Source organism: Zophobas morio, unplaced genomic scaffold, assembly GCF_036711695.1.
Source record: "Zophobas morio isolate AGI-343-1 ecotype UQ-CSIRO unplaced genomic scaffold, CSIRO_AGI_Zmor_V1 ptg000012l, whole genome shotgun sequence".
Lineage (NCBI taxonomy): Eukaryota > Metazoa > Arthropoda > Insecta > Coleoptera > Tenebrionidae > Zophobas > Zophobas morio.
Window position 1 is genome coordinate 25338595 of NW_026972117.1, and position 25321 is coordinate 25363915.

The 25321-nt window shown below is 31.4% G+C and overlaps 2 protein-coding genes across 10 annotated transcripts in view; both read left to right on the forward strand.

Moving 5' to 3' along the window:
- LOC135128102 (protein enabled) overlaps positions 1 to 9464 on the forward strand; it is a 39798-nt gene extending 30334 nt beyond the window's left edge. For all 5 annotated transcript variants that reach the window (XM_064054949.1, XM_064054950.1, XM_064054948.1 and 2 more), the window contains 3 exons: positions 8056 to 8202; positions 8259 to 8535; positions 8585 to 9464. In XM_064054949.1, the coding sequence (XP_063911019.1) occupies positions 8056 to 8202; positions 8259 to 8535; positions 8585 to 8613 (453 nt within the window). In that variant the 3' untranslated portion in view covers positions 8614 to 9464. The remainder of the gene's footprint in view (positions 1 to 8055; positions 8203 to 8258; positions 8536 to 8584) is intronic.
- Positions 9465 to 18478: 9014 nt separating this feature from the next.
- Positions 18479 to 25321, forward strand: part of LOC135128100 (uncharacterized) — a 58730-nt gene continuing 51887 nt past the window's right edge. For 2 of the 5 annotated variants that reach the window (XM_064054942.1, XM_064054938.1), the window contains exon 1: positions 18480 to 18744. The gene's annotated coding sequence lies outside the window, so the exon portion shown is untranslated. Of the gene's footprint in view, positions 18745 to 25321 lie in introns of all 5 variants that reach the window. The other 3 variants (XM_064054940.1, XM_064054944.1, XM_064054943.1) reach the window with 3 other exon arrangements.

Consider the following 25321-nt stretch of genomic DNA (forward strand, 5'->3'; position numbering starts at 1 on the left):
GTCCTGCACAAGAGAGGGAGTGGGGTGTAAAATGGGCGACACCCCAGTTCCTGCAGGTAAACTGAACACGATTCAAGATGCACAAATTCATTCTGAGTGAGTTATGTTGGTAACATTCATCAAAACCTTGCAACCTATTTAGTTATTTCATTTAAGTAGTATTAGCATCATTAGTTATCAACTTATCACCTATGCTTGCCATTCATATACCATGACCTAATGTAACAAATATACAGGCTGATTTACATTATATGTTGAAAACTTAAGGCGTCTTCCTGGCATAAAAATAAATGTTCAAAAAAATATATGTCCAAAAATGCATAGTTTTAAGTTATATTTTTATAGAACCAAAAACTTATACATTTCCAATGGACGTTTTAAAAACTACAGATTTAAGGGGAGCGTGTAAGCACCAATTTTAGCACTTCAGAAAAGTCCATTCTATAGGTCCGAAAGGCGCTGTCCCTTGGTACTGAAAATATCAATAAAGGTCGAACTGTTCTACAAAAAGAAAGCCGAGGTACCTGCATTGTATTATCCTAAGGTATTAGCGATCCGTTTTGTTTTCAAACTTAAACTGTTGGTAATAAAAACACATGCTTATGAACCACAAATGTGTTCGCATGGGTATAATCCTACGTTCCTTTTTATTATAACTATTAAAAAGAAATACATATTACATAATGTTTTCAATTTTACTTCATTTTAGTTAATTATTACTTTTTATATAAAATTTTCAAATTTTCGTTTCGTTGTTTGTTATTGAGCTCGATTTATTTATAGATGAGTGAGGGGGGAAGCATTTTTTTCTCTCAATTCTCACTCACTCAAAATGTCAGTTATTTGTGTATCCGAGGTAATTTAAGTGATTGTTGATAGGGTAAAAATGTTATTAAAATAATTTCTATAACTTAATGGAAGTGAATTTATTATTCCGTTGTTTCTACTACAGTTTTCACTTTTTTAAATTTTTATTTACTTTGTGTTTCGAAGTTGACAGGAAACAAGAAATCGCCGAGAAACATCATAAAAGAAAAGATAAGTTTTTTTTCCATTTGAGTTACTGAGATAATGAGTTCAATTTTTTAACCACAAATTGCAAAGTTTATTACTGCGCACAAATCTAAATGAGTTTAAAGATTATAACCTGTTGGATAAAGGTAATAATAAACATTAATCTATTGCAATAACTGAAATTATTGTGATCAATGACCTAAATTTAATAGCTTTATATTAATTTAGAAAATTACAAGCATCTTTATTAGCCGTGCAACAATTATGACTACAATTTCTTTTATTCGACATTTTTATTATTGAAAGCGGATTAGTACGTCATCTGAATTTCAACACGGCATTCCTACAATAGAATTCTTTTTTGGCAAGATGTTGTAAAACTATAACAATTGGGACATCTGGTATGTTTGTTTCTGTCTTCGTCTGATACACAGTACGCAGGTAAAGACTGCCCGCACTCCTTAGCATTTTAGGGGTGGAGACAATTCAAAACACCTTGGATGGTAATGTGAATTACAGTTGACGGTGAACAGTTTTCAACAATTATTATAGGTTTATTTAATTTGCATTGTTGCCTCTGTGAAAAGCCCGTATATTCAGCACCGTATAACTTGAAAAGTTAATATGAATTTTTGTCAGGAAACCGTTCCTCACATTTTTAGCATATATTAAATCTCATCCTGTATAGTGGAGATACTCGTACTGTGAGCTTACCACTCAGCCGATTGGTGTGTCCCAGTACTTTTTTAAAGCTTCGTTTGATGATGGAAAATTGTCGTCTCAAACGGTCATTTTCAACATTTTAGTACTGTCATATAAAACACCTTACAGTTGTGGGGTGCAATTGACAATCTATTCTATTTTCGTTATATAGATGTTAGATCGATCGCCATATATTAGACTGTTTACGCAGGGCGCGTAGGCTAGATGTTCCCAACTCCTCCATGATATATATGTGATAGTGAAGTAACAGGTGTACAATGAAAAATATATTTGGACCCGGCGATAAAAATTCAACAACAAAATAATGTTAGATTAGAAAATATCATTTAATTTTAGTTGCAAATTATCTGCTAGCCGACACATTCTCGTTAACGTAAGAAACACCATCTTCAAGCCTTTGAAAAACTTGGGTTGGAAATAATAAAATATTCTGCAGAACAGTCGAACATTCTGTAGGGTCTGATATCTGTTACATTTTGAATTATTAAACAATTTGAACATATAATTACAACAAATGCTGGAAGTGGAACCTTCTTGTATGAGCAGTAAGCACCATTCTGTTGAAAGTAACCATAATTTATTCTTGGTATCTTGCAGCATTTATGTTTCCTGAAAATATAATTTATTTTATTGTTAAAACACTAAGGGCCGGTTTATAGAACAGCGAGTTAAATATTTAATCCTCGATTAGTTTAACAGAGAATTAAAATGTGGAATATGAGCCCGTGATTGGTTAAAATATGCGCGTTGCCTCGCAACGGACCTCAGTTAAAAGTTAATCGGGAATTAACTTTAACTTCGCTTTCTATAAATCGGGTCTTAGAGACTCTTTACCATAAAAAGACCGGACCAATAATTCTGCGTTGGTTAATCAGGGCCCAAACGCCGACTTTCTTGGAATATTTCGGCAACTCAAAGAAAAATTATGGATTTTCTGAAGTCCACATTCTTGTGTTTTGTGAGTTTATCATCCGGATCTAGAGTGTTTAGAAACCATTGACAATATTGAACTCTTTAAGGAAAATCAGCTAGACGTAATTCATGTATAGATGTGAGACGATAGGGAAACAAATGAAGATCTTTTCTTAGACTCGTATTACAGGTACCAATAGACAAACCAAGTTGTTGTGATAAATGACAGGTTTTCATGTGACAGATCCATTTTCTTGAAAATTTTTCAAACAAACGTTTAAAGTTTGTCGAAACTGCGTGTATTCTACGGCAAGGTCAGGGAATTCTCAAAACTCTTACATGCATAATCCAATTGAATTATGCTAAATTCCGTCTACTTTTATACCATTTCGATAGTAAAACATTACCATGAATACTTTATGTTATTCAGAAAACGCCAATCTTGGTTAAAAAAAAAAAACAGCAAAATGCACATTAGTTCTTAAGACTGATTTTTATCACGCAAATAAAGCAAAAAATTGATACTAAGTCTAGAAAATGTCGTCTTGAGGGCCTGTCTAATTTGCAGACCACAGTTTATCTTGCAGACTGGGGGTTAAAAATACTGCATTCAAGTCAAAACTCCATATTTCCTAATTTCTCAATACGAAGATTGTTGATACAAAATTTCAACCCGTGCAGAGAAACCCTTAAAAACTACCCCCAAAACAACCTTGCAGACTGGGGCTTAAAAATACTCCAATCAAGTCAAAATTTTATATTCGCTAGTCTGTCAATACGGGGATTATCGATACAAAATTTCAGCCTATTTGAAGAAACCCTCAAAAACTACCCCCAAAACAACCTTGTAGACTGGGCCTTAAAAATACTATTACCAAATCGAAACTTAGTGTTTAGTTTTTACCTATACGAGAAGTGATAATGCAAAAAAAACAGCCTTTTTTAAACTGCTCTTAACAAGTACCCCAAAGCAATCTTTCATAATGGAGCTTAAAAATACTCCAATTGAGTCGAAAGTTACCACTTGCTGAGTTCTTTACACAAAAAATTATCATGTTAAATTTTAGTCACCTTGAAGCAACTTATAAAAATGATTGATAGTTCACATTCATTTAAAGTACAAGTAGCTGAAAAATTTTAGACACATATAAAGAAACATATTTCTAAAGTAGGTGCACCATAGAGGTAGAATGAGAGGAGGGAAGATAGTTTGAAAAAATGCTTGGTACCGCGTTTTCTACTAGGGTCATAAATGGTTCTTCCAGGTCCTCCGAGAAACTGCTTGTTCCAGTGGCGTGCTCGAAAACGAAACTTTAAAAATTATTAATTTAACTAGTGATCGTTATTTCATTAAAGAACTATTCACTATTGACACATGATATATAAATTAGCAAAAAAAGAAGTCAAGTAAGCACAGAATTAAATTTAATTTAACAAAATAACAGAAACAGAGCGGCAATTTGAGAGACAGCAAAAGAGCTAAATGTTCAAAACATACAGCATCGCAGTTAGAGAGAATTCTCAGATGTTGCCGGCTATTGAGAATTCATCATTTTTTGGACAATCGTGTGGTTGTGCTGGGCGATGAAAAATATTTTACGTTTGCCTATTCAGAGATGGAAGGATGGATTTTATACAAACAATACCACAGGGCCCCACTTTGTAAATTTCCCAAGTGGACCCCCACCCTGCACAGTATAGAAGAAATTACAACTAAAATTAAGTCGAAGACAAAGTTTGAAGATAAAATTTTGTTTTGAAGGGCTATATTTTCGGCTGGCGGTTCAGCACCATTCATTGGCACTATTGGAAATGACGCGGTCAATACATAACAATATATGGGAACACCATAATAACGAAGATGTAACATTTTGGCCAGATTTAGCAAGATGCCATTATACTGCAATGTCCAGGGATTGATTAGAAAGAAATAATATAAATTTTGTACCTAAGATAATCCCCCATAGTGCCCCCCGTGCGAACAATAGAAAACAAAATTTGTGTAATACTAAGTAGAAAGGTTTACAACAACGGTTGGGAAGCCAATTTAGAAGAACAAATTATCAGAAAGTTAGAGAAATGGACGTGGACACCATCCAAAGGCTGTAAAACCTACATATGAAGACAATTTTGAGTCGTACTAAATATAACGGATCTTTATCTGTTTTCCCATTAATAATAATTAATTAAGAAATTAGCACTTTTCTGGGTTCTTTTTGAAATTCAAATAAAACTAAGTTTGAGCTTCCTATTATTATTAATTTAAACTTTCTCTCAAAACTTTTTTTTTTACGTTAGGTTTCTCAGAAATTAAAAATGTCTCTAATTTTCTTTAAAATATCTTTAAAATTTTGTTTCCTATGAATTTTAAATTTTCTCTTCTGGACACCAGTTTGTATTTTTTGACTGATGATGAAAGTTTAATTATACCTCAAAGAACTCAAAACCAGCATATAGTATGTACTGAATGAACCAAGTTAACAGCAAAAATGACGTGTAAAAACACACCCTAAAATGAGAGACTGGACGAAAAAATGTCGAACTTATGCATTCTAACATCGTAGCAACTGATTATTATTATTATCTAACAGTGATAAACATGAACTCTAATTATCGCAATTCATGTATCTATAACAAATACTCCTATATTCGTAATTTATATATTTTTTAAATTTAAATATTAATAAATTAATTAATAATTAACAATAAAATAATACAAAAATAAATTAAAAAAATTAAATTAAATTTAAATAATAAAATAATGTTTTGAAGTGATTCGTTAGGGACCCTGAGCTTTTAGGGCGATCGCCGGGTAGCCGGGCGAGCCAGTCCGACGCTGTTTTAATCCCTAGTCTGTTTCTTTTAAGGATTTCTCCGAATGTATTGAAATTTTGTATCAACAATCCTCGTTTTGATAAATAAGCAAATGTCGAGTTTTGACTTGACTGGAGTATTTTTAACCCCTATTCTCCGAATAGGCGGAAATTTTGCATCAATAATCCCCGATTTGAAAAACTAGCGAATGTCAAATTTTGACTTGATTCGAGTATTTTTAGGCTCCAGTCTGCAAGTTTGTTGTGGGGGTAGTTTTTAACGGTTTCTCCGAACAGATTGAAATTTTGAATCAACAATCTTGGTATTGAGAAATAAGCAAATATCGAGTTTTAACTTGATTGGAGCATTTTTAACCTCCAGCCTGCAAGATAAACTGTGGTCTGCAAATTAGAAACGCCTCAAGTAGAATATCAGTTATCAACTCGACTGCACTTAAGATAGTAATGCTTAAACTATCCATGGTGTAAATTATATTCGGTTGCCTACTTAGTCTTAATTATAAATAAGCACCAAATAATCATTCCAAGGTCTGTCCAAATATATTTTTTATGGGACACCCGTTAGAATCTGCAAACAGTGCAGTAATAAAAGCACTTGAACAACGAACCTAGCCGTGCTATTGGTTAGACAACAGATATCGTGAACTCAGTTGGGCTTTAGTGTTGTTCATGCCCCTCTATGTAATTGTTGCATCTGTTGGGTGATGGTAGTATAATTATCACAAGATCGAAGAGTCAGTGCAGAACAAAGAAAAATCGTATTAAAGATTTACCTAACACTAGAACACTAATTTAAAAAAGCTCCACATCTGTATTGAAAATTGAACTAGTACTTAAAAAAGTAGTCAGAGAAATTCACGACAAACAACACTGTTTATGTGAATGTTTAAATAATTACATAGTACGTGGTGAAGACCCATAGCATTGACGTCACAACTATTACTGTAAACTACATTAGATATTTTTTTCAAAATAGTCCGAAGGTATTACTTGTTGACTTGATTAAATCTCCTATGACGCCAGTCTTCAGTTATTATGAAAGCGTTGCACATATAAACTTCACGATAGGTGGGTTAGAACTATTCAGGGTGATTTATTTTAACCTGAAACTTTCAAATATCTCGAAAAATAAGCACTCTGCGAAAAAATGTCTAGAATCAAAATTTAATCATGCCACAGGGGAAATACATCACGGCCAAAAATATCCCCCCTCCCCCTCTCTTTGTAGATGGGGCAGGTGTTAACTTCGAAACCTTAAATGGGAACTGCTATTTTTTATTGCGTACGGCTAAAAGTACGTCTGATTTGTTTGAAACATTTTTTTCCATTCGTGATGATAGATGGCGCTGAATAGACGAAATTCTGCAATACGTTGGCAATAAAGATTTCACGTTTTAAGTAAATGCTGGAAATTCGTCGTCAAAAAATTTATTTGTGTTGCATATTTCGAATAACTTGGAAATTGTTGCCTGTAGAAATGTAAATTGCTGGCGAATAAACTACTTTTAGCGTAACAACGATGTGGACGAGTTAGTCTTCAAAATGATGGCCTTCAAATTCCATGTATGTTGAATGTACACTGTGTTTGCTTCCATCGAATAGTGTGCTGGACAACCATCATGTTGAAACCACATATTTTCAAGTAATGTTGGCAGTTCATTTTTCAAAATGTCTTCGATACATTTCACCATTGTTGCCTTCAATAATGTGGCGACTCATTTTTGATTATTTACAATGAAAACGTCGTAATTTTTGCTGCAGAATTGTATGCATATCAAATCGAAAAAAAATTAATTTCGTTAATTATAGCGTCATCTGTCATGAATATAAAAAAATGTTTTGGACAAAAATCTGTGATAAAAGTTCGGGGTTCCTATTTAAGATTTCGAAGTTACCCCCGCCTACAAGGAGGGGGACGGGGACTAGTTTTTTGCACTAAAGTATTCCCCCACGGAATGATTAAATTTTGAATCTAGACATTTTTTGTAGAGTGCTTATTTTTCGAGATATTTGAAAGTTTCAGGTTAAAAAAAAAGTGCTTTTCTATGAGAGATACATGCCAATACTATGACTTTATCCATCTACCTCTTGCAAAAAAAAAAAACACTCTACTTCATTTTCAAACAACCACTTTTGCTGTAACCAACAACTGATTGCGTTTTTCTAAGATGTATTACTAGATATGGGGTCAAACGACATAAGACTTCGTGTGAATTTTGTAGGTTAGATAAAAAGATATACAACTTGTTTTAATTCGCCATTTTACGAGACGATTTTTAGGCCTGGAACAAAATAACTCCATTTTTACATTACTACCATAAATATTTATTTTCCATTAGGATCTAATACACAAGTAATGATAAAGTAAGGTAGTTAAAAGTTTAATTTTCCAGTGATGAGGCTTTCTACATATATCTCTTGCGGCGACATTACACATTGAGCTGTGTAAAATTGTATGCCACAAATTCTCTGTCTTTTGTTGTTATCTTTAGGGATAATCTTATTGCGTTACTTTATCATATTCAAAGAAAACCGATATATTTTTCAAACAATTTTGTTATTGTTTTTCTAGAATACACCACCACCAACTGAAAACAGCGGTTCGTCTACTAGTAGTGGTGGAAGCAGTAATTATGGCACGCTCGGTAGGGGAGGAGGTGGAAGCATGGCTTCGATGATGGACGAAATGGCGAAAACGTTAGCTCGGAGAAGAGCAGCGGTACGATATTTTCGCATCTAAAGCAACATTGAACGAAAATATTGTTTCGTTTTTAGGTGGAAAAGAAAAACACCGATAAAGATGAAGATGAGAAAAAGGCGGTATGGGAAAAAACAAACACTCTACCAAGTAATACTTCCAAATTCTCTGAGTCTCCTAAAAGTATCCGCAAGAGGTTCGGCTCAGCCTCCGAGGAAACTATATTGAAAGTAAACGGCCTATCCGAAGTTTCTGGGCTGTCACTTGGACCAACTGAATTAGAGAGCCTCAAGAATGAAATAGTAAAAGAAGTTAAAAAAGAAATATCGAAAATGAAACAAGATATTATAGATGGTGAGAAAATGAGTGAGTTTTTTACAAGTGCTAATTTTTTCTGTTGTAGCAATCAAATCAGAACTGAACCGAAGGTAATTTATTATTGCCTTATACTGTAACTGCGACGTTATAACCGTGAATTTTTTTAATATGGATAATTTTTACACTTGGATCAAATCATGCGACAATTTATAATATTATAGTAATATTATTCGGTCTTAACGTAAACACTGTACGTTTATGGGAAGAGTATGTTATTTAATGTTTCCTATTTGCTGTTCTGTACGTTATTAGTAGCCAGCAGCGAAAAGAGGAAATGAGAATCGACGGGTTGTGTAGACACATGAAGTTGAAAATATTTTCAACTCTTTTAACATTGCTTTATTTGTGATCAGAAATTCATAAATGCATGTGTCAAGTACAGAATAGCTGAATTTTAAAGTAATGCTATATAGGTGTCGTGGATATAGAGCACTTTTATTATAAGTTTTAACATAGTATTTATTTTATTATAAGTTTAATTAGGTATTTAAAATTTTTCAATGATTCCTATGTAACACTGTTTAAAAATCGTTTAATTAAATCACAATTGACTTAAAAATCTCGACATGACAAAAAATATCACAGTTTTATATTATTTTAGTATTACCAGTATTTTTAAAGTCACAATCGGTATTCGTGAAAAATCATTTTTACGCAGTGTTGCAATTCTTGTAAATATTTATATAGCGTGGGACTTCCAATGACCTATTTATTAACTGCTGTTTTAGTTGTTGCTGAATAGAAAATGTCCAAAAACAGTCTTACTCTTGTTCAGGAAAGTGTGTTTTCGTCATATTTTATGCTTTTTATAAAAGAAGTATTGAGAAAAATTGTGCCAATATCATTTGACTTGTAAATGCAATGTAAGAGTAAGATTGTTGTGAAGGCATTTGTGCTACCAATTCTGTTACGTTCAAAAAGGAAACAATGATCGTGTGTATATTATAGATCCATAAGTTATAGATGCTTACTAGATTAGTGTCAAATCATATATACATCGAACGTTTCCATTTATCATTCTTCAGATTTTATATGAAACATTGGTAACTTTGCGAACGACAGCAAAGAAGTTTATGCAATTGAATTATTGTTTCGATATAAAGAACGTATGATTTCCAAGAACGCCATAAACGTACTCCCATTAAACATAACATTACTCTTTAAGGTGATTCATTGGTTAAAGTTTGATGCTGTCACGTTGGTGAAGTGATCTGTATTGTTATCGAAACGCAGAATGTAAAAATCACATTGGAAAAATTTGTAAGACGTTTTTAAATGATATTTAAGTATGAGCGAATTACTGTATTTCAGACATAATCAGTGACGGCATTTTTTACACATATTATTTCTTTCATATTGAGTATATTGTAATAACTTTGTGATATTGTATTATTGCATTTTTAATTCGTGCATTTATAATTGTATATTATTTAATACGATTTGTTTAGTTTAATTTTGTATGTGATCTCAAGTCAAAATTAGCACAATTTTTCTATTCGAAAATGTTTTTTTTTTCGTAACTATATTTGTGTTATAAAATTTACAATGTATTTAAAATAAACATATTTAAAGTACAAATTTATCAATAATAATTTTATTTAATGCAATTAATTTAGAAGTAAAACTTCTAGATAGGACCTTCCGTTTCAGTAAATGCTGTATTTAAAATTGACAGAGATTTTTCAGTTTTTTCAGCTGTTTATCCTTTTACGTGTTATTACATTCGCTTTTGTATTGGCCATGACATATACCTCTCACAAAAAATAAAGTCTATTGTTTTCTATCCCTTGACACCCCATTTAAACGCCGATAACGACAGGATTAGAAAGGTATTTTTCAACTTTTCAGAGTAAAAAATAAGGATAACTTCCGTTGACATCAAGTAAACAATTGTAACTTGTAATTTAAGCGATTCAGCCTTGGAAGCTAACGGGAAGTAGCATTCCCTTGAAACGACGCCACAAAAACTAGAAAAATCTTAAAAACTGACGCAGTTTCTACTCAATGTTGCACTCATTTAAAGGAAGGGCGTCTTATGAAAGAGTTAAATGAAATTAATCTCAAACATGTTAAGTAAAATATGCGTAATAAAATATTATAGAAAATAGAACTTAATTTTTAAATTTCAAATTGCATAAAAAAATATGTTAAAAACTAACAAAATCAGCACTAACAGTACCAATTGTTCGTACATTGGTTTAGATATTACTTCACCCCGTACTGAAACAAGTGTGCTGAATAAAACGGTCTGCTCCCTCAAGACCACCAGAGTACCACCGACTCTTCTAGGTGAACTCTACAGCTCTGTCTGACTGGTCAAGGTGAAGGATAAATTTCAAGATTAGCTATAGCTATAACTCGTGGCACAGGCCAGGAGAAAAAACCTTCAGACCATGAATTGTCTTATACTTCTTATTCATAAGACTTTCTAAATAATTATTTTTTAAGAACTGCACCAAACTCTTTTTAAAGCAGTTATTAGTTTAGTGTGAATACTTGCTTATTTTTTGTAGCGCGTAGAAGACGGTCAATTTATTGTCACTACTACGCTTTCAAAAATTGTAGAAGCTAGGAGTTTGGATAATAAAAAAAAAGTCACGTTATTATGGGGTGATTAATGTTATATCTATAGTTATATCCAACTTTTTTTAATTTCTAATAAAGTTTAATTGGTACAACAAGACTTCTTAATACGGATGAATATTTAAAGCTAGACATAGACACTAATGCACAGTATACTAAAAACAGTTAAGTGTAAAACATAAAAAAACAGATTATCTGTAATTGATAATAATTATGTCCTAATAATATATTATTAACGAAATAGTTTTAAATTACCAGAAAACTTGTTAATGTTTGAAGTTTTTTTAAGGTCTCCTTTACTTTGCTGATGTTTTAAAAATTTACCATACCAGCTCTTCAAAAAAATCTATATAAATTTGAATACCTACACAAAGCAAAACAAATTGCCATTAATTGTTATAAAAACGTTTTTCAGGTTTGAAGCGTGTGAAATTTAAAGATTACTACTATTATAAACAATAAAATAAAAATAATACGTGTTCACTAATTCTCAGGTTCAGATTAGAAAATTACCAATTAACTGAACTTACACTAATTAATCTCGTTCCAGGAGACAGTGGCGCCGAATGCGATTCATTTTTGTTTAAGCAATTACCCTTTGATGAAATTACAAATTCAATTAAGTGCCAATTTTAACACGTGCTTGTACTCACATCATTAAATAAAAAGTGAGGTCAAGAGATCCTATGAAGTAACAAATGATGTTAATTTAAAACTATTAAATGAGACGAGTGATTTTATTGTGGTTTATTTAAAAGTTCTTGTCATTCTCATTGTCTTTCCAAAGTTTCAGTATATAAAACATTTGCAAAACAATTGGGCACTCCCCAGTCTTTGTTATTTAAACCAAACGCCCATGGCCTTGTTTTAGGCATGACATGTTTTATAACAGTTTAAACTACCGAAATACTGGGTGACTGTTAATGATTGTGACTTAACTCCTGTCAAAATTGACAATTGTGAACTGATATGTTAACACTACTACCAATAATTCAGAATCACCAACACAAAAATTTGTTTAAGTCACCTAGTACTTACTTCCACACATTATACAATTTACAGTTGTACAGTTGTTACTACTTAACAAAAATTTACTTCAGTTGTCCTGAAAATCCTATTTCTCCAGAATATCCATTAGAATTAAATTATTAGATAAATTTAGAAAAAATTCAAATGATTATAAAAACAAACTGTGGTGATTATCCGGAGACATCTGTTCAGAATACCTATGATTTTTTCCTTGGTATCAGCTAACAGAAAGTGATCAATACAGTCCCCAAAGGGTTATAAAACGTAAACCAATATCAGCGGTTTCCATTTTTGTCTGTCCTATTTGTTTTATTGATTGAAGCATATTTTTGCTTTACGGAAACGTCCGTTGCTATAATTGCATTAACCGAACCGTTATATTGTTACGACGATTGGTGAATAAAATCGGCGTGGGTAAAACTCAACAACTTATTTCTTAGTGCCCCAAATTTACACGACTAATTACACAGCGATTATGTACAAAATAATTCTGGCGCAACTTCACTGGGTTTTCTTAACACTCGTTGGACTTGTTAACTGAATTCAGCTCTCGTTCTCTGGACTACACAAACTACTCCCGACGGTGGTTCCCATTTAAACAGCCACGCGGTCCTTCTCTAAGGTCTCCGTCACCTCTTCTAGGCTTATTCTCGAACACCCGTCGCGACATGAGTCATCGTCATCGTATAGACCTTCTGGTCGGCCCATAGGCGTCGTACCGGGGCGGCGTATGGGTTTATTTCGTAACAATATATTAAACAGAAGTCAAAGGGTTCATTCTGTTGAGAGCTTCTTGAAACTGTGGTTGAGGTCTTGGAAGCACAATTTGAAACCTGTTTTGGTAGGTTACCTATGGTTTACTCTGAACGTTGATATTTTCTGATGGACGAAAATAAAAACCTAAACTAATCAAAGACAATATATGATAAAAACTTTTGATGCAAACACATTATTAACCGTCGTTTTGCAAAAATTTGCAAATTTTGTTTTAATATTTCCAAAACAGTAGGTACAAATTACGATCACAGTATTTCAATTTATTTGTTAGATCGTTGATCGGTACAACTTTTATAATTTAGCTTATCTCGTACCTTTGACCAAGTAAGGGACTTATTTTAAGAATCTTTTTTTATTCATTTTATTTTTTCATAATAGAGTTTGTTTTTATTATCAAATTCTAGAAAATGAAAGAAGCAGTAAAACTTATTCCCTTCATCGTAATTAAAGTAAAATAACTGTAAGTCATTTATTACCGCCAGCTAATTTTAGGATGTCGATTCCGTCATCAGGTCATCACACTTTACTTCTCTAAGGTATGCTAATAAAAATTAAATTACTAAATGGCTAAAAATAGTAAAAAGTGAATTTTCTCGGCCAGCACATTAATTACATACCCAGATTTTTATCAAAGACATTATAAAATAAAAAAATCGTCGCAATTAAAATGTAATAAATGTGACATTTTTAAAAATTAACGTACAAGGAAATTCTCTATGTGGTTAATTTAATGTAGTTAAAGAAAATGCCAAGCGATGCAAGTCCTTTACTGTCAAAACTATTTGTATTGTTGAAGGTTTTGAACTGTTTACATATTTTTATATAATTCGGAACATAAGCTTTAGCTTTAGAAAACATCTCTTAACGTGAACAAATTTTTCATGGAAAACTTTTGTTCCGCTTAAAAAAACACCCTCATACACACATTCTATAAACATAAAAACTTAGAATTACAATGTGCATGTTAATATATTTTTGTCACGTGAAATCATTAAAATGAGTAAATGGAATTTTTATGTTTAATAATATTACTGTTACGTTGGGTGGGTGATTGAAATCGGCGTGGGTAAAACTCAACAATTTTATTTCTTAATACCTAACTCGAATTTACAAGACTGATTACACAGCGATTATGTACAAAATAATCCCGGCGTAACTTCTCTTGATTCAACTAGCTGAATAATAACAAGTTGCATAATTTTGTAAAAATAACAAAAATTGATTGCATTAACAATTTAGTAAGGCAATATTTATTCCCTCTTTAAATTTTATAAAGTCACAAAAATTATTAAATAAATATATCCACCTCTATTTTATTTTGAGTTACCTAAAAAGTTAAATACGACGAACAAAATTTTATGTTATGACTTATGAAGTATGAGAGTATAGGTTTAAATTATTTTGTTTGTCTATCATCTGTTGGCGAGTCAGACAATTTTTGAAACTACTGAACTGACTGTTACGAAATTTTACAGGTAAGTATTTAAAAATTATTGTGTAGATGTAAAACGCAACCCAAAATTTGTTTGATTATCCCTATTACCGGAAGTAGGTTAGGCATGTAGATTTTTGAAAAAAAAGATAGGAGTAAAATTTATTGAAGAACTTTGTGGTAGTAGTATAGTGTATCCCTATTTTTAGAATTGATTTCCAGCATGTTAAAAAAGGATGAATAAAGCGGTTAATTTAATAATTAAATCAAAAACGATTTATCTAATTTTCCCCAAATTCTAAGTAGGTACATACCACCAATATTAGTGTTAAATACACTATGGCTTCTCTGAATTAATGTATTCAACGCTGTTGCGTCTATTAAAATTAATTTTAATTGCCGATAATTTTGTAAACCTTATATTTGAAACAAACACATAAAAACACAAAACTAATTGTCCTTATCAACTGGCCTTTAACTTTGATTTCAATTTTACGTCAGTTTATTAATCAATTTCTTTGTGACTTTAAAAACTGCTGCATGAAACGTCCGTTCTAACCTACTTCACGGTAGTGAAATCGAAATAGGTTGTTTTCAACAAGACCGGGCTACAGCGCATTCGGCTAGGCCCAACGTTACGGGAATTTTTTGACAACTAGTGGAAATACTAGCTCTTACACTTGCAGAGGTACAATAATGCAGAGATGTACCTAATCCTTGAAGTTAAACGAAGAGCTCATTTATGCTTACAAAAAAATGAAGACTAACATGTTCGGCATTTACTGCCATTTAATATAATTTATTAATAAAATTAATTAACCTTGTGCCACATTTCCTTACAACTTCATGCTTATTTGATTAAAAATCTCGTTACAAAGTGTCCGCCATTTTTTCTTTCACATTTGTTGTTTTTTGACATTTTTATCAGTGTGGTTTAATCACCGACATGCTAAATTCTTTCCAATGATGACTACAAATTATGTTGCTCGCCCGATATTTGTCGTCACTGAAAAGTTGATGACGCTATTACAAAGTTTTATATGTTGGTTTTGGAATTTTGATGCCGCTACCAAGAAAAACAAAGCTAGTAAAAACATTGTAGAAAGTTATTTTGACAGAACTTCCCTCGCCTTTGAAGTATGGTCCGATAAATTCCGCTTCTTTAAAATTTTATAAAATTAGATTCTGCGATTTTCGTTTTGTTGATAACTGTTAACCTCTATAAAGTGGCGTAATTAACATCCCCGCAATCCCTATGTCTTTAAATATGAAATCTATTTAAAGCAGATAACTAATGGGAAAAATGTAGACAATTTCAATTTCTCAGTATATGCCTAACTTCGACTGTTTATGTTTATACTTCGACCGAATTCGATTACTAGCACAAACATCAGCGATTAAAATAAAATGAAATTTGGTTGATTTTGTGTCCTCAACGCAGAGGAAAGGACTGATTGATTAATTCATACTCTGTTTTTTCCCAAAAACTCATAAATTTGAAGAAATTCGGCAAAAATGTAAGATAACGGACAAATTTTGACTAACGATTTACTTTATTTCAAGTTACATTGTAAAATATTGTTGTATATAATGTTGATTTTTTTCCAAAAATCTGGGTGCTAAGGGTAAAAACTCAACACGGATTCATAAATCACACATGCAGGAATATGTTATTTTATAAAATTTAAAGAACATTTGTTCGGCAGAATTCTAAGATGGCGTCATAATTTTTTGGGAAGGCCTTAAACGAACAAATTTTGATTAACGATTTATCATCTTTCCTATGATCTTAAAACGTTTGCAGTATTTCAGTACATTCAATTTTGCAATTATCAAGTTAAATTGTAAAAGATAATTTTGAATTTTTTCCCAAATATCTCGATGTCTATGGTAAAAAACTCAAGAGGGATTCTAAATTACATATACATGGAGTATAAATTAATAGTTCTATAAAATTTATGAAACTTTTGTTCTGCAAAATTATAAAATGACGTCATCATTTTTTACGAGGCCATAAACGAAAAGATTTTGTTGTAAGTTTTTAAAGCATTCGGTTTTACACTTTCAAAGTTAGGTTGTACACTGTTACACAGTTTCCCCACAAAAATCTGGATGTTTAGAGTGAAAACTCGACACGGATTCATGAATCACACATGCAGGAACAGGAGTATGCAATCCTATAAAATTAAATATAAAACACCAAAAAAAGGAACAAATTAGTAGTAAGTAAAATCGTACCATTCACTCCACATTTTGTTTTTTAATTTATTATAAGGTGCTTTATCATTTTTTTATTTAATAAAAATCTCAAAGTCAGCGGTTTCTACATAGATCCACTGGAATCATGGTCAAAATCTTTGGAAATTGACAAAATAACCTTAAAAATGGGGTGAAAAATGCATTAAAAAAACTTGACGACAAAAAGTTTGCTTAAAAAGATGATGAAGTAGGTACCTTAACATATATGAAAAAACAGAAATTTCATCTAAAATGTATGATAATTCATTCCATAAACTCGTCATTATTGTTTTAGAGGGGCATAAACGAAAAAAAATTGATTAACGATTTACCATGCATACGATAACCTAAAACGTTTCCAAAATTTCAGAACAGTTTAAAAGTTAAATTGCAAGATGTTGCAATTTTTATTTTTTTCTCTAGAAATCTGGAATCTTCGATAAAAATTCAACAAGAATTTATAAACCACATGTGCAGAAGTATCTAATTTTCTAAAATTTAAAGAATGTTTACTACTGTAAATTTTGGAGATGACGTCAACGAATTGTTGGTAGTGATGATTAGCCAACTTTTGATCATCTAGACAATATTCGTAATACACATCTAAAATTTAACAACTGGTTCAGTAGTTTCGCAGATTATTTGTCTAATAAAAATCCGGACAGACGATAGACAGACAGACAGACGGAAACGGGCGATCTATTGTTTCGTACTGAATTTACGCTCTGAAAGTAAAAAGATGCTCTTATTTCATGTTTTCAATATATCGTTTTTTATGTGTCTGTTATCTGTTATATTTTTCGGAATATTTATTGCATTTGTAACTGTAACATCCTGCATATGTGAAAAATGTAAATAATTTTAAAAATGTAATAAAATTTTACAGTTGTACAATTACGTTACTCACTGGACCATACAAATAAATTCTAAAGTGCGTCTAATTTCACTAGAAAAATATATAAATAAATACGATACGGTAAAAGTATAAAAAGTATTCACTGTAACTACCTGAAATTTGCAGAGACTTTGCACAATTTAAAGTTCACAATAGACACGTATTTTTTTCCAGCTCTTATCCCTACTAGTTTTAGTAGTTTTTACAAAATGGTCAAGGGGAAATTTTATTTGAACCCAACATTTGAAAAAACTCGATATACTGAGTTTTATCTCCCAGTGTCAATGTCTTTTCTTTTAATATTAGTATGTATGGAATAAATTTAACTTAATTGAAAAGTGTATTTTCTCTGGTATATATGTATTATGCAATATCAAAAAATTTGTCTCAATTATAGCATCTAACGGTCCTATTTCAAGCTGTGGCGAATTTTGGCGTGTTATTGCTGGGTCATTCATAAGCAATTTTCTTGGTGTTGCTATGAGGTCAATTTAATTGGAGGCGACATAAAGTCTAGTTGAAATTAAGCCCTAAGCTAACAACTTTAGAAAACGGTTAATTGTGTTTTCAATTAATTAAAATAAATAATTAAACTCAAACCCACATAAAACCAAGAACAAGTTTTATTTTACAGCAGCACTGCCCAAACTGTAAATCATTTTTTTAATTGTTCAACAAAACATATTCGTAGTGACAGGTGAGAGTGGTTTTATTCAAAGATTTCTTTATTACTGGGCAACTATGCTATATATTACCTAGAAATATATGTAAGAGAAATATTATTATTAATTTGACATGCCGATGATAAAACACCGGAAATTATTCATACCGCTTCCAGCTGCACACAAAAAGATAAGAGTGTATCAGATTGTATAACACCCAAACACAGCAGTGTTACTTTGTAGCGGTTTTATATCCAGTCTTATATACCAAGAGGGAAGAGAGGTGGAAGAAAGCATGGCCCAATGCCCATTGCGTATCGACGTTTTGAACCAAGTGATGGCGCGATGGCAAGGCAACCGTACACAGCTTTGTGCCAATGCCAGTAATCGAACGTTCTTTGTTGAGGTGTGTTGTTAATGTGGACACAACATCCACGATAAATAAACGTAACTACCTTTAGTGACTGACATTAAATAAGTAGTTGTTAAGCTTTTAAATTTCAAGTGTGTTAGTTTCAAGTAACTGTGACATTCCTTCCCACAACCCATAAGGTGATCGATTGTTTGAGGTAAAAAGTTGATATTACATAAAGGCAAAGTTTACATTCGCTATATCGTAAACGTTAGGTACACCATAAAATAAAACTGAGACAATATTATTACAGTCGTAAATATAGGTATACTCTGTTCCATTATTGCTGAAAATAATTATTTCATTAAATGTCACCTAAATGCAGTAAAAGCTGTAAAATTAACGAAATCTTCTTTTAAAAATTTCCACACTGTTGAACAAAATTTAAATTTAAAAATATTTTTATTGTGTTCTATTTAAATAAAACCGGGGACTTGAATATGTAAGTGACCTTAGGTCGTTCATTATTTTGAGCTGTTGAGCTAAGTGTTCTAGGTAAAAGTAAAATAATGATTATGCACTCGGTTGTGAATAATGCATTCATTATCACCGTTGCCGAGTTAAATTTAATTTTTCTTAACAAAGAAATTATTTTTATACGCATTTATTGTGTACATACTTTGTGTGTATCGGTAGGCCAGGATTTACGTACCACCTGTTAGACACGTTACAAGTTATATCATTTTTTTATTTAGACGGCGGTTTGACCTTTTGTTATTTATATTTCACTAATTTATTGATTAATTAGTTTCCACTGTGTAAATATTGTAACGATTACAAGACACTTAATAATTTACTATTATTTTAAAAATTTGTAATAGTTATTTTTAGCTGCTTACTTATGCTAGATAGATATAAAAGAGTTGAATTATCATAAAATGATAAGAAAAATGGTATAAGGTCTCTTTATCACAATAATTTGTATGGCGTTTCGTATGTGAAACTACATACACCGAAAAAGTGAAAACATACAATTGTGGGAACAGATGTCGACACCTCCATTTCGACACATTTTTGTGCAAAAATTAAAATGTACACAATAAACGTGAAAATATTAACATTCTAATCTTTTATACGTTATGACAATGTTTATTATATCTAGTCCACTTATTTATACCGGCAGCAATGTTTATGTTATTGTTCTAAACAGACAATACCATTTTCATTACAATAAACAGACACTTGGAATTAAAAAACAAACACTTTTGGGAACACGACGATTACGTTAAGAACCGTAGGAAGTTTTAGTTAAACAATTTCGTTTGTACATATTATCTAAAAAACTTAACTGTTAGTCACGCTTAAAGTAAATCGAAACATTTTCATACTTGAGTAGCTTAGCTTAAACACCTCTGCAAAAATGTACAAAAGCGTATGATTAATAAGCCACCTCTCTTTTTACAAATTAATTTACAACCTATGAAACCCATTGCTCTGAAATACGGAACACGCCCTTCTAAAAACTTGATGATGTCATTTCAGAAGTTTGCTAAGTAAATCTCGCTGGAAATATATACTGTGTCAAATTCCTTATTTGCAAATATCGATATTTTTAATCATACCTACTATGTATTCCCGAAAAAGTTTATATTTATTTTAAATTTGGAACAGTAATGAGTGATCTATTCTTTGATTTGACCTGAATTTAGTATCAATTTCTTGACTGCTGTATCTCATTTAACCTCAATAGAATGGATACTGAAATTAGAATTTATTTATGTAAAAAATGTATCCATTTTTACTTCCCGAAGCGTAAGCAAAGGAAGTATTGTAATCGAGTCCGTCGGCCGACTCTCTACTTTTACGTTTTCTCGATCTTTCATGACCCCTAGAAGACGAAGAAATAGGTCTCCCATTTCCGTCTGTCTGTCCGTCTGTCCGTCCGTCTGTCCGTCCGTCTGTCCGTCTGTCCGTCTGTCCGTCTGCCGTCCCGGCTTTTTATTAGACAGATAATCTCCGAAAGTACTCGACCGATTGTTGTGAAATTTTGTACTTATATTAAGAATATCATGTAGATGGTAAAACGCTAACCAAAATTTGTCTAATCATCCCCACCACTAATGCGATGACGTCACTTCAAAATTGTACATAGTAAATGGGTTTTCAATTGTATAAAATAACATAGTCCTACACATGTAGTTTACAACTCTGAATCGACTTTTCACCCGAAACGTCGAGATTTTTGGAAAAAAAATCAAAATTATAAAACAACATTTTGAAATGTAATTTTTAATCTGCTAACCAGAATGCTTCGACATGTTGCAGATGTTTTAAGGCTATAAAGAGCATCATAAATCTTTAGTCAAAAAATATTTGCTTATCCCCTCCAAAAACTTGATGACGTCAGCTCAAAAGTTTGTGGAATAAATCATATCTAAAAGGTACAAAATATGATGAGTCTCTACTTGTGATCTATCACTCCATTCATATTTTTTGGATTTGCATATACAGGGTGACTCAAAAAAATTAATGAATGCGTAAATTTATTTTATTGATTTAATCAGGAACTACAAAACCGAATGCTTTGAAATCTTGCAGATGTTTTAAGGTTATAAAGAGCATAATAAATTTTTAGTCAAAATATATTTGGTTATCTTCTACAAAAAACTGATGACGTCAGCTCAAAAGTTTGCCGAATAAATCGTATCTAAAATGTACAAAATATGATGAGTCTGTACTTGTGATTTATCATTCCATTCATATTTTTGGATTTGCATATGCAGGGTGACTCAAAAAAATTAATGAAGGCGTGAATTTATTTTATCGATTTAATCAGGAATTACAAAACCGAATGCTTTGAAATCTTGGGAATATTTTAAAGTTATTATAAGCATGGTAAACTTTTGTTCAAAATGTATTTGTTCATCCCTCCTAAAAAAATTGATGACGTCACCCTTAAATTTTGCTGAATAAATCCTATCTAAAATGCAAAAAATATGATGAGTTTCTACTTGTGATTTATCATTCCATTCATATTTTTTAGATTTTCTTAAGAGGTGGTTCAAAAAAATTAATGAAGCCAATTTATTTTATTGATTAAATTAAAGGCAACACTTATTATTAGTATTACACCCCAACCAACCCAATTTGGTAGACACAAAATTTGTTAAAGGAAAAACTCGGTTGAAACATAAGGGTAGCACGCTTATTTACATCGACTTTAACATTACAGACCTGCATTTGTTTTATGCGCTCACTTGGTTCCGCGAATGTGAAATAGACATGTTTATAATCAACCAATTGTGAATTTCACCGTCAAGAATTAAAATAAAACCCAATGTTTTATATAATAAGCGGAAGTCGAAGCAATAAAACCGATGGTCGTTTTGTTTACAGTTTCTCTGTTTGACTCTCACGTATGCTGTTACGCCTGTCATCTTAAATTAAGAATGTTTATACATACACGATTTTCAGTTGCCTCTGATACGTATACGTGAGTAAATTGTTTCGTTATTTTATTGATTATTACAAATCAATATTCAAAACGACCCAATTCATTTTCCCGAAAATTTGAGAATATAATAATTTTATTCTTAGTATTACACTACATCTATCCCAACTGATATACGTGTCCTTGCAAAAATGTTGATGACGTCATCGCAATTTTTTTTTAAATTCCCACTACAAAAATGTAATGAGAAAAAAAACACAATAGGCATGCAGTCGTCAAGTTTCCGACAGCGAGGGAAGTACTGTCTAAACTCTTTAGACCAATTTTTAATTGTGCTGTGGCATATACTTCATTTCTCATAAACTAGAGTTAGAGTTATACATAGGGATATCACTTCCAAGTTAATCTGCCCATTTCGAAATAGAATATATGTATTATTGGAAAAAAGTAAAAGTACCCATCTTTCAAAACTAAATTACTATCTGGATTAATTTTATTGTTTAAAAGGTACTATTTTCATTCTTACTATATATGAATCATTTTACCTTTTAGCCTTTTACCTACCATTTAAATAAACTTTGATATTATGATTATAATAAGATGGCACTGCCATTTCAATTGAGTTAGTCAGACTAAAACATTTTAGTGCCAAGGATTTATATTTAGATAATTAGAAATAAATTTTGAACTCTAGTTTTTACAAATTTGTGAAAGGATGGTTTGATACAGGGTTGCAGTGATTTATTGCAGATTTTTTGTCAAGGCCAGTTGTCAAAAACTAAAAATTAGTTGAAAAAGTCTCCCTCGTCAAAACATTCCTTTTGTTAAAAAATAATTAGGTTATTGTTCAACCCAAATAGCTTAAAGTAATTAACGATGCAGTTTTGGTTAACCGCAATAATACATACTATTGTAGGCAGATTTAGTGATAAAGTGCCCTCAAAACTCATTGTTTTCAATGTAAGTTTTTATTTCTTGAAATGAAACGTTCTGGATATTTTTGGATAATAATTAATTTCACAGTGAATGAAACAATGTTGAACAATTTGATGAACAAATCTATACTGAAAAATGAGATAACTATTTACCTTATATTTCAAAAAATTAGTGTATAACCGCTTAAGTTCATTCGTTATCTCTGAGCCATGGCTCATCCAATTTCCCTAGAATTCTGGATACACAGTTTCATTATGACTAATGTTGCATCGTAGAGAAACCGATATTTTATCTTTTTTTTATTTACTATTGTTTCTAAACAGAGAACTTTTTGTTTTATTACCGACACACTCAAAGTTAAAAACAAACTTAAACAAACCTTTATTTCGAATTTAAAATTTTAATACTTGAAGATTTCATTTTTAATGTGAGTATAATTGCATAAAACATGTGGGTGTTCCACTAAAAAAGTTTTGTGTATATCCGGCGAAACTGGAAACGACAATCAATTAAGCCAAGTTTAATGACAGCTTTCATACACTTACATGTGGCATTATGTGCAGTGTGGTTGAGGACATAGTAATTAATTACTAATTACTCAGTCTGCTGTACCAAACATTTTATTATCAGACAGAATCATACGTAGGTACGTATTTGCAACATATAAAAACCATATTTGCATTTATGGATAGCAATATTAAAGTGTAGAGTGACAATTAAAACGAAAAGGCCCATCACGTGGGTTGCGCAGTAAAGCAAGTTACGTTGGTCGAGTCTACTCATAGCTCTCGGGGGATGGAAACATAGGGCAGTAGCGCCGTTAATTTGTCTTACTTTTGTACTGTGTTCGTATGTCTAGTGCCAACGTTTTGTGTCTCCTATTTTTTTAAGTTATTATTATTTAGTTTGTCACTTTGTATTTATTAGCAAGAAGAATTTTGTTTAATAGGGTCCTCAGAGCATTTATTACTTTAATTACATTTTATGACAAATCAGTTACGCCACTGGTAAGAGATAGACGCGCATCTGAAGCTCCGCCCATGTCACCTTTCGTTCTGCTTGGCACTCTACCATGTGATAGAATTTCAGAAAAAACAAGAAAAAAAGGCAGTGGTGTGACATATTTTGGAGACATCCTGTAGATTTGAATGTATTGTATGTAGGTACAAACGACATCATTAGTCATCATATTATCATATAATCAATTTAAGTCTTGTACAAAATGTAAAACTGAAAAGGCATTAGAAAATATTTTTTTTAATAATAAACTTAATGACGCATATCAGTCGATATGTAAGAAGTGCTGGGCAGAATATTTTACAAATAATGAAAAAAGACCATGTCCTAAATGTAAAAGACCAATAGGAAGAAGACATATGGATGCACATCTTAAATTGGAATTTTTTAACAAAAAATTTGTTAATAAAATTATTTAAAAAAATTTTCCTATATAAATGGAAGCTCAACTTAGATGCTTGAAACGCAGACAAAGATATATAAAAGAATTTCAAAAAGATATAAACAATAAAACCAGACCTCAATTACTTGAGTTTATAAAAAAATTTAAAGTAAAAGGATATTCAAGAGCATCTAAACAAGAACTGGTTGATTTTATAAACAGTCAACTCTCTAAGGATAGAATATTTTTTAAAAATAAAATTACAAATTTTAAGCTATTAAAACAAATACAAGAACATGATAATTTAATAATTCCACCAAGAGAAAGGAAACAGGGAATTGAAAATAAATCAAAAGATTTAAAAGAATTACCTCAATACGATGACGAAGAGGAAGAAGAAGTTAAAGTCCTTCATAATCGAAAATACGATTCAAAATTATTTCTAAGATGGATTTTAAAATTGAGAAACATTTACGAGAAAAATAAAAAGAAGGATATAAATATAATTCTAAATACAAAAGAAAATTATATAACCTTCTTAGTCAATGTAGTTGTTGATCAGTATAAACAAAGAAACAATTATTCAAAATGTATCAAATGTAAAATCGAATACAAAAATAAAATTGTAACAAAATGTGAAAAATGTAATTCAAAAACAAACTTCAAACGAAAGGGCGACATGAATAACGAATTAATGGAATTGAGATTTACCGATTCAAGTTTGGAAACTCTGATTAAAAATTTATTTGGAATTAAAAAAGAAATGTATTGTTCAAAATGTCAATCTAGAAAAGAAATTTCAAATCATCAACTGCTTCCTATAGTTGAAAATGATAAAATAAAATGATTTCAGAATGTAAAAATTGTAATAATCATTTATCTGATTACGTTGACTATTCAAAATTTGAAACTATACAAAAAAGATTTAATAAACAAGACTGGCATCTAGTTTTACAAAAAGGCGTGTATTCATATGAATGGGTAGACTCGTACAAAAAAATATTTGCA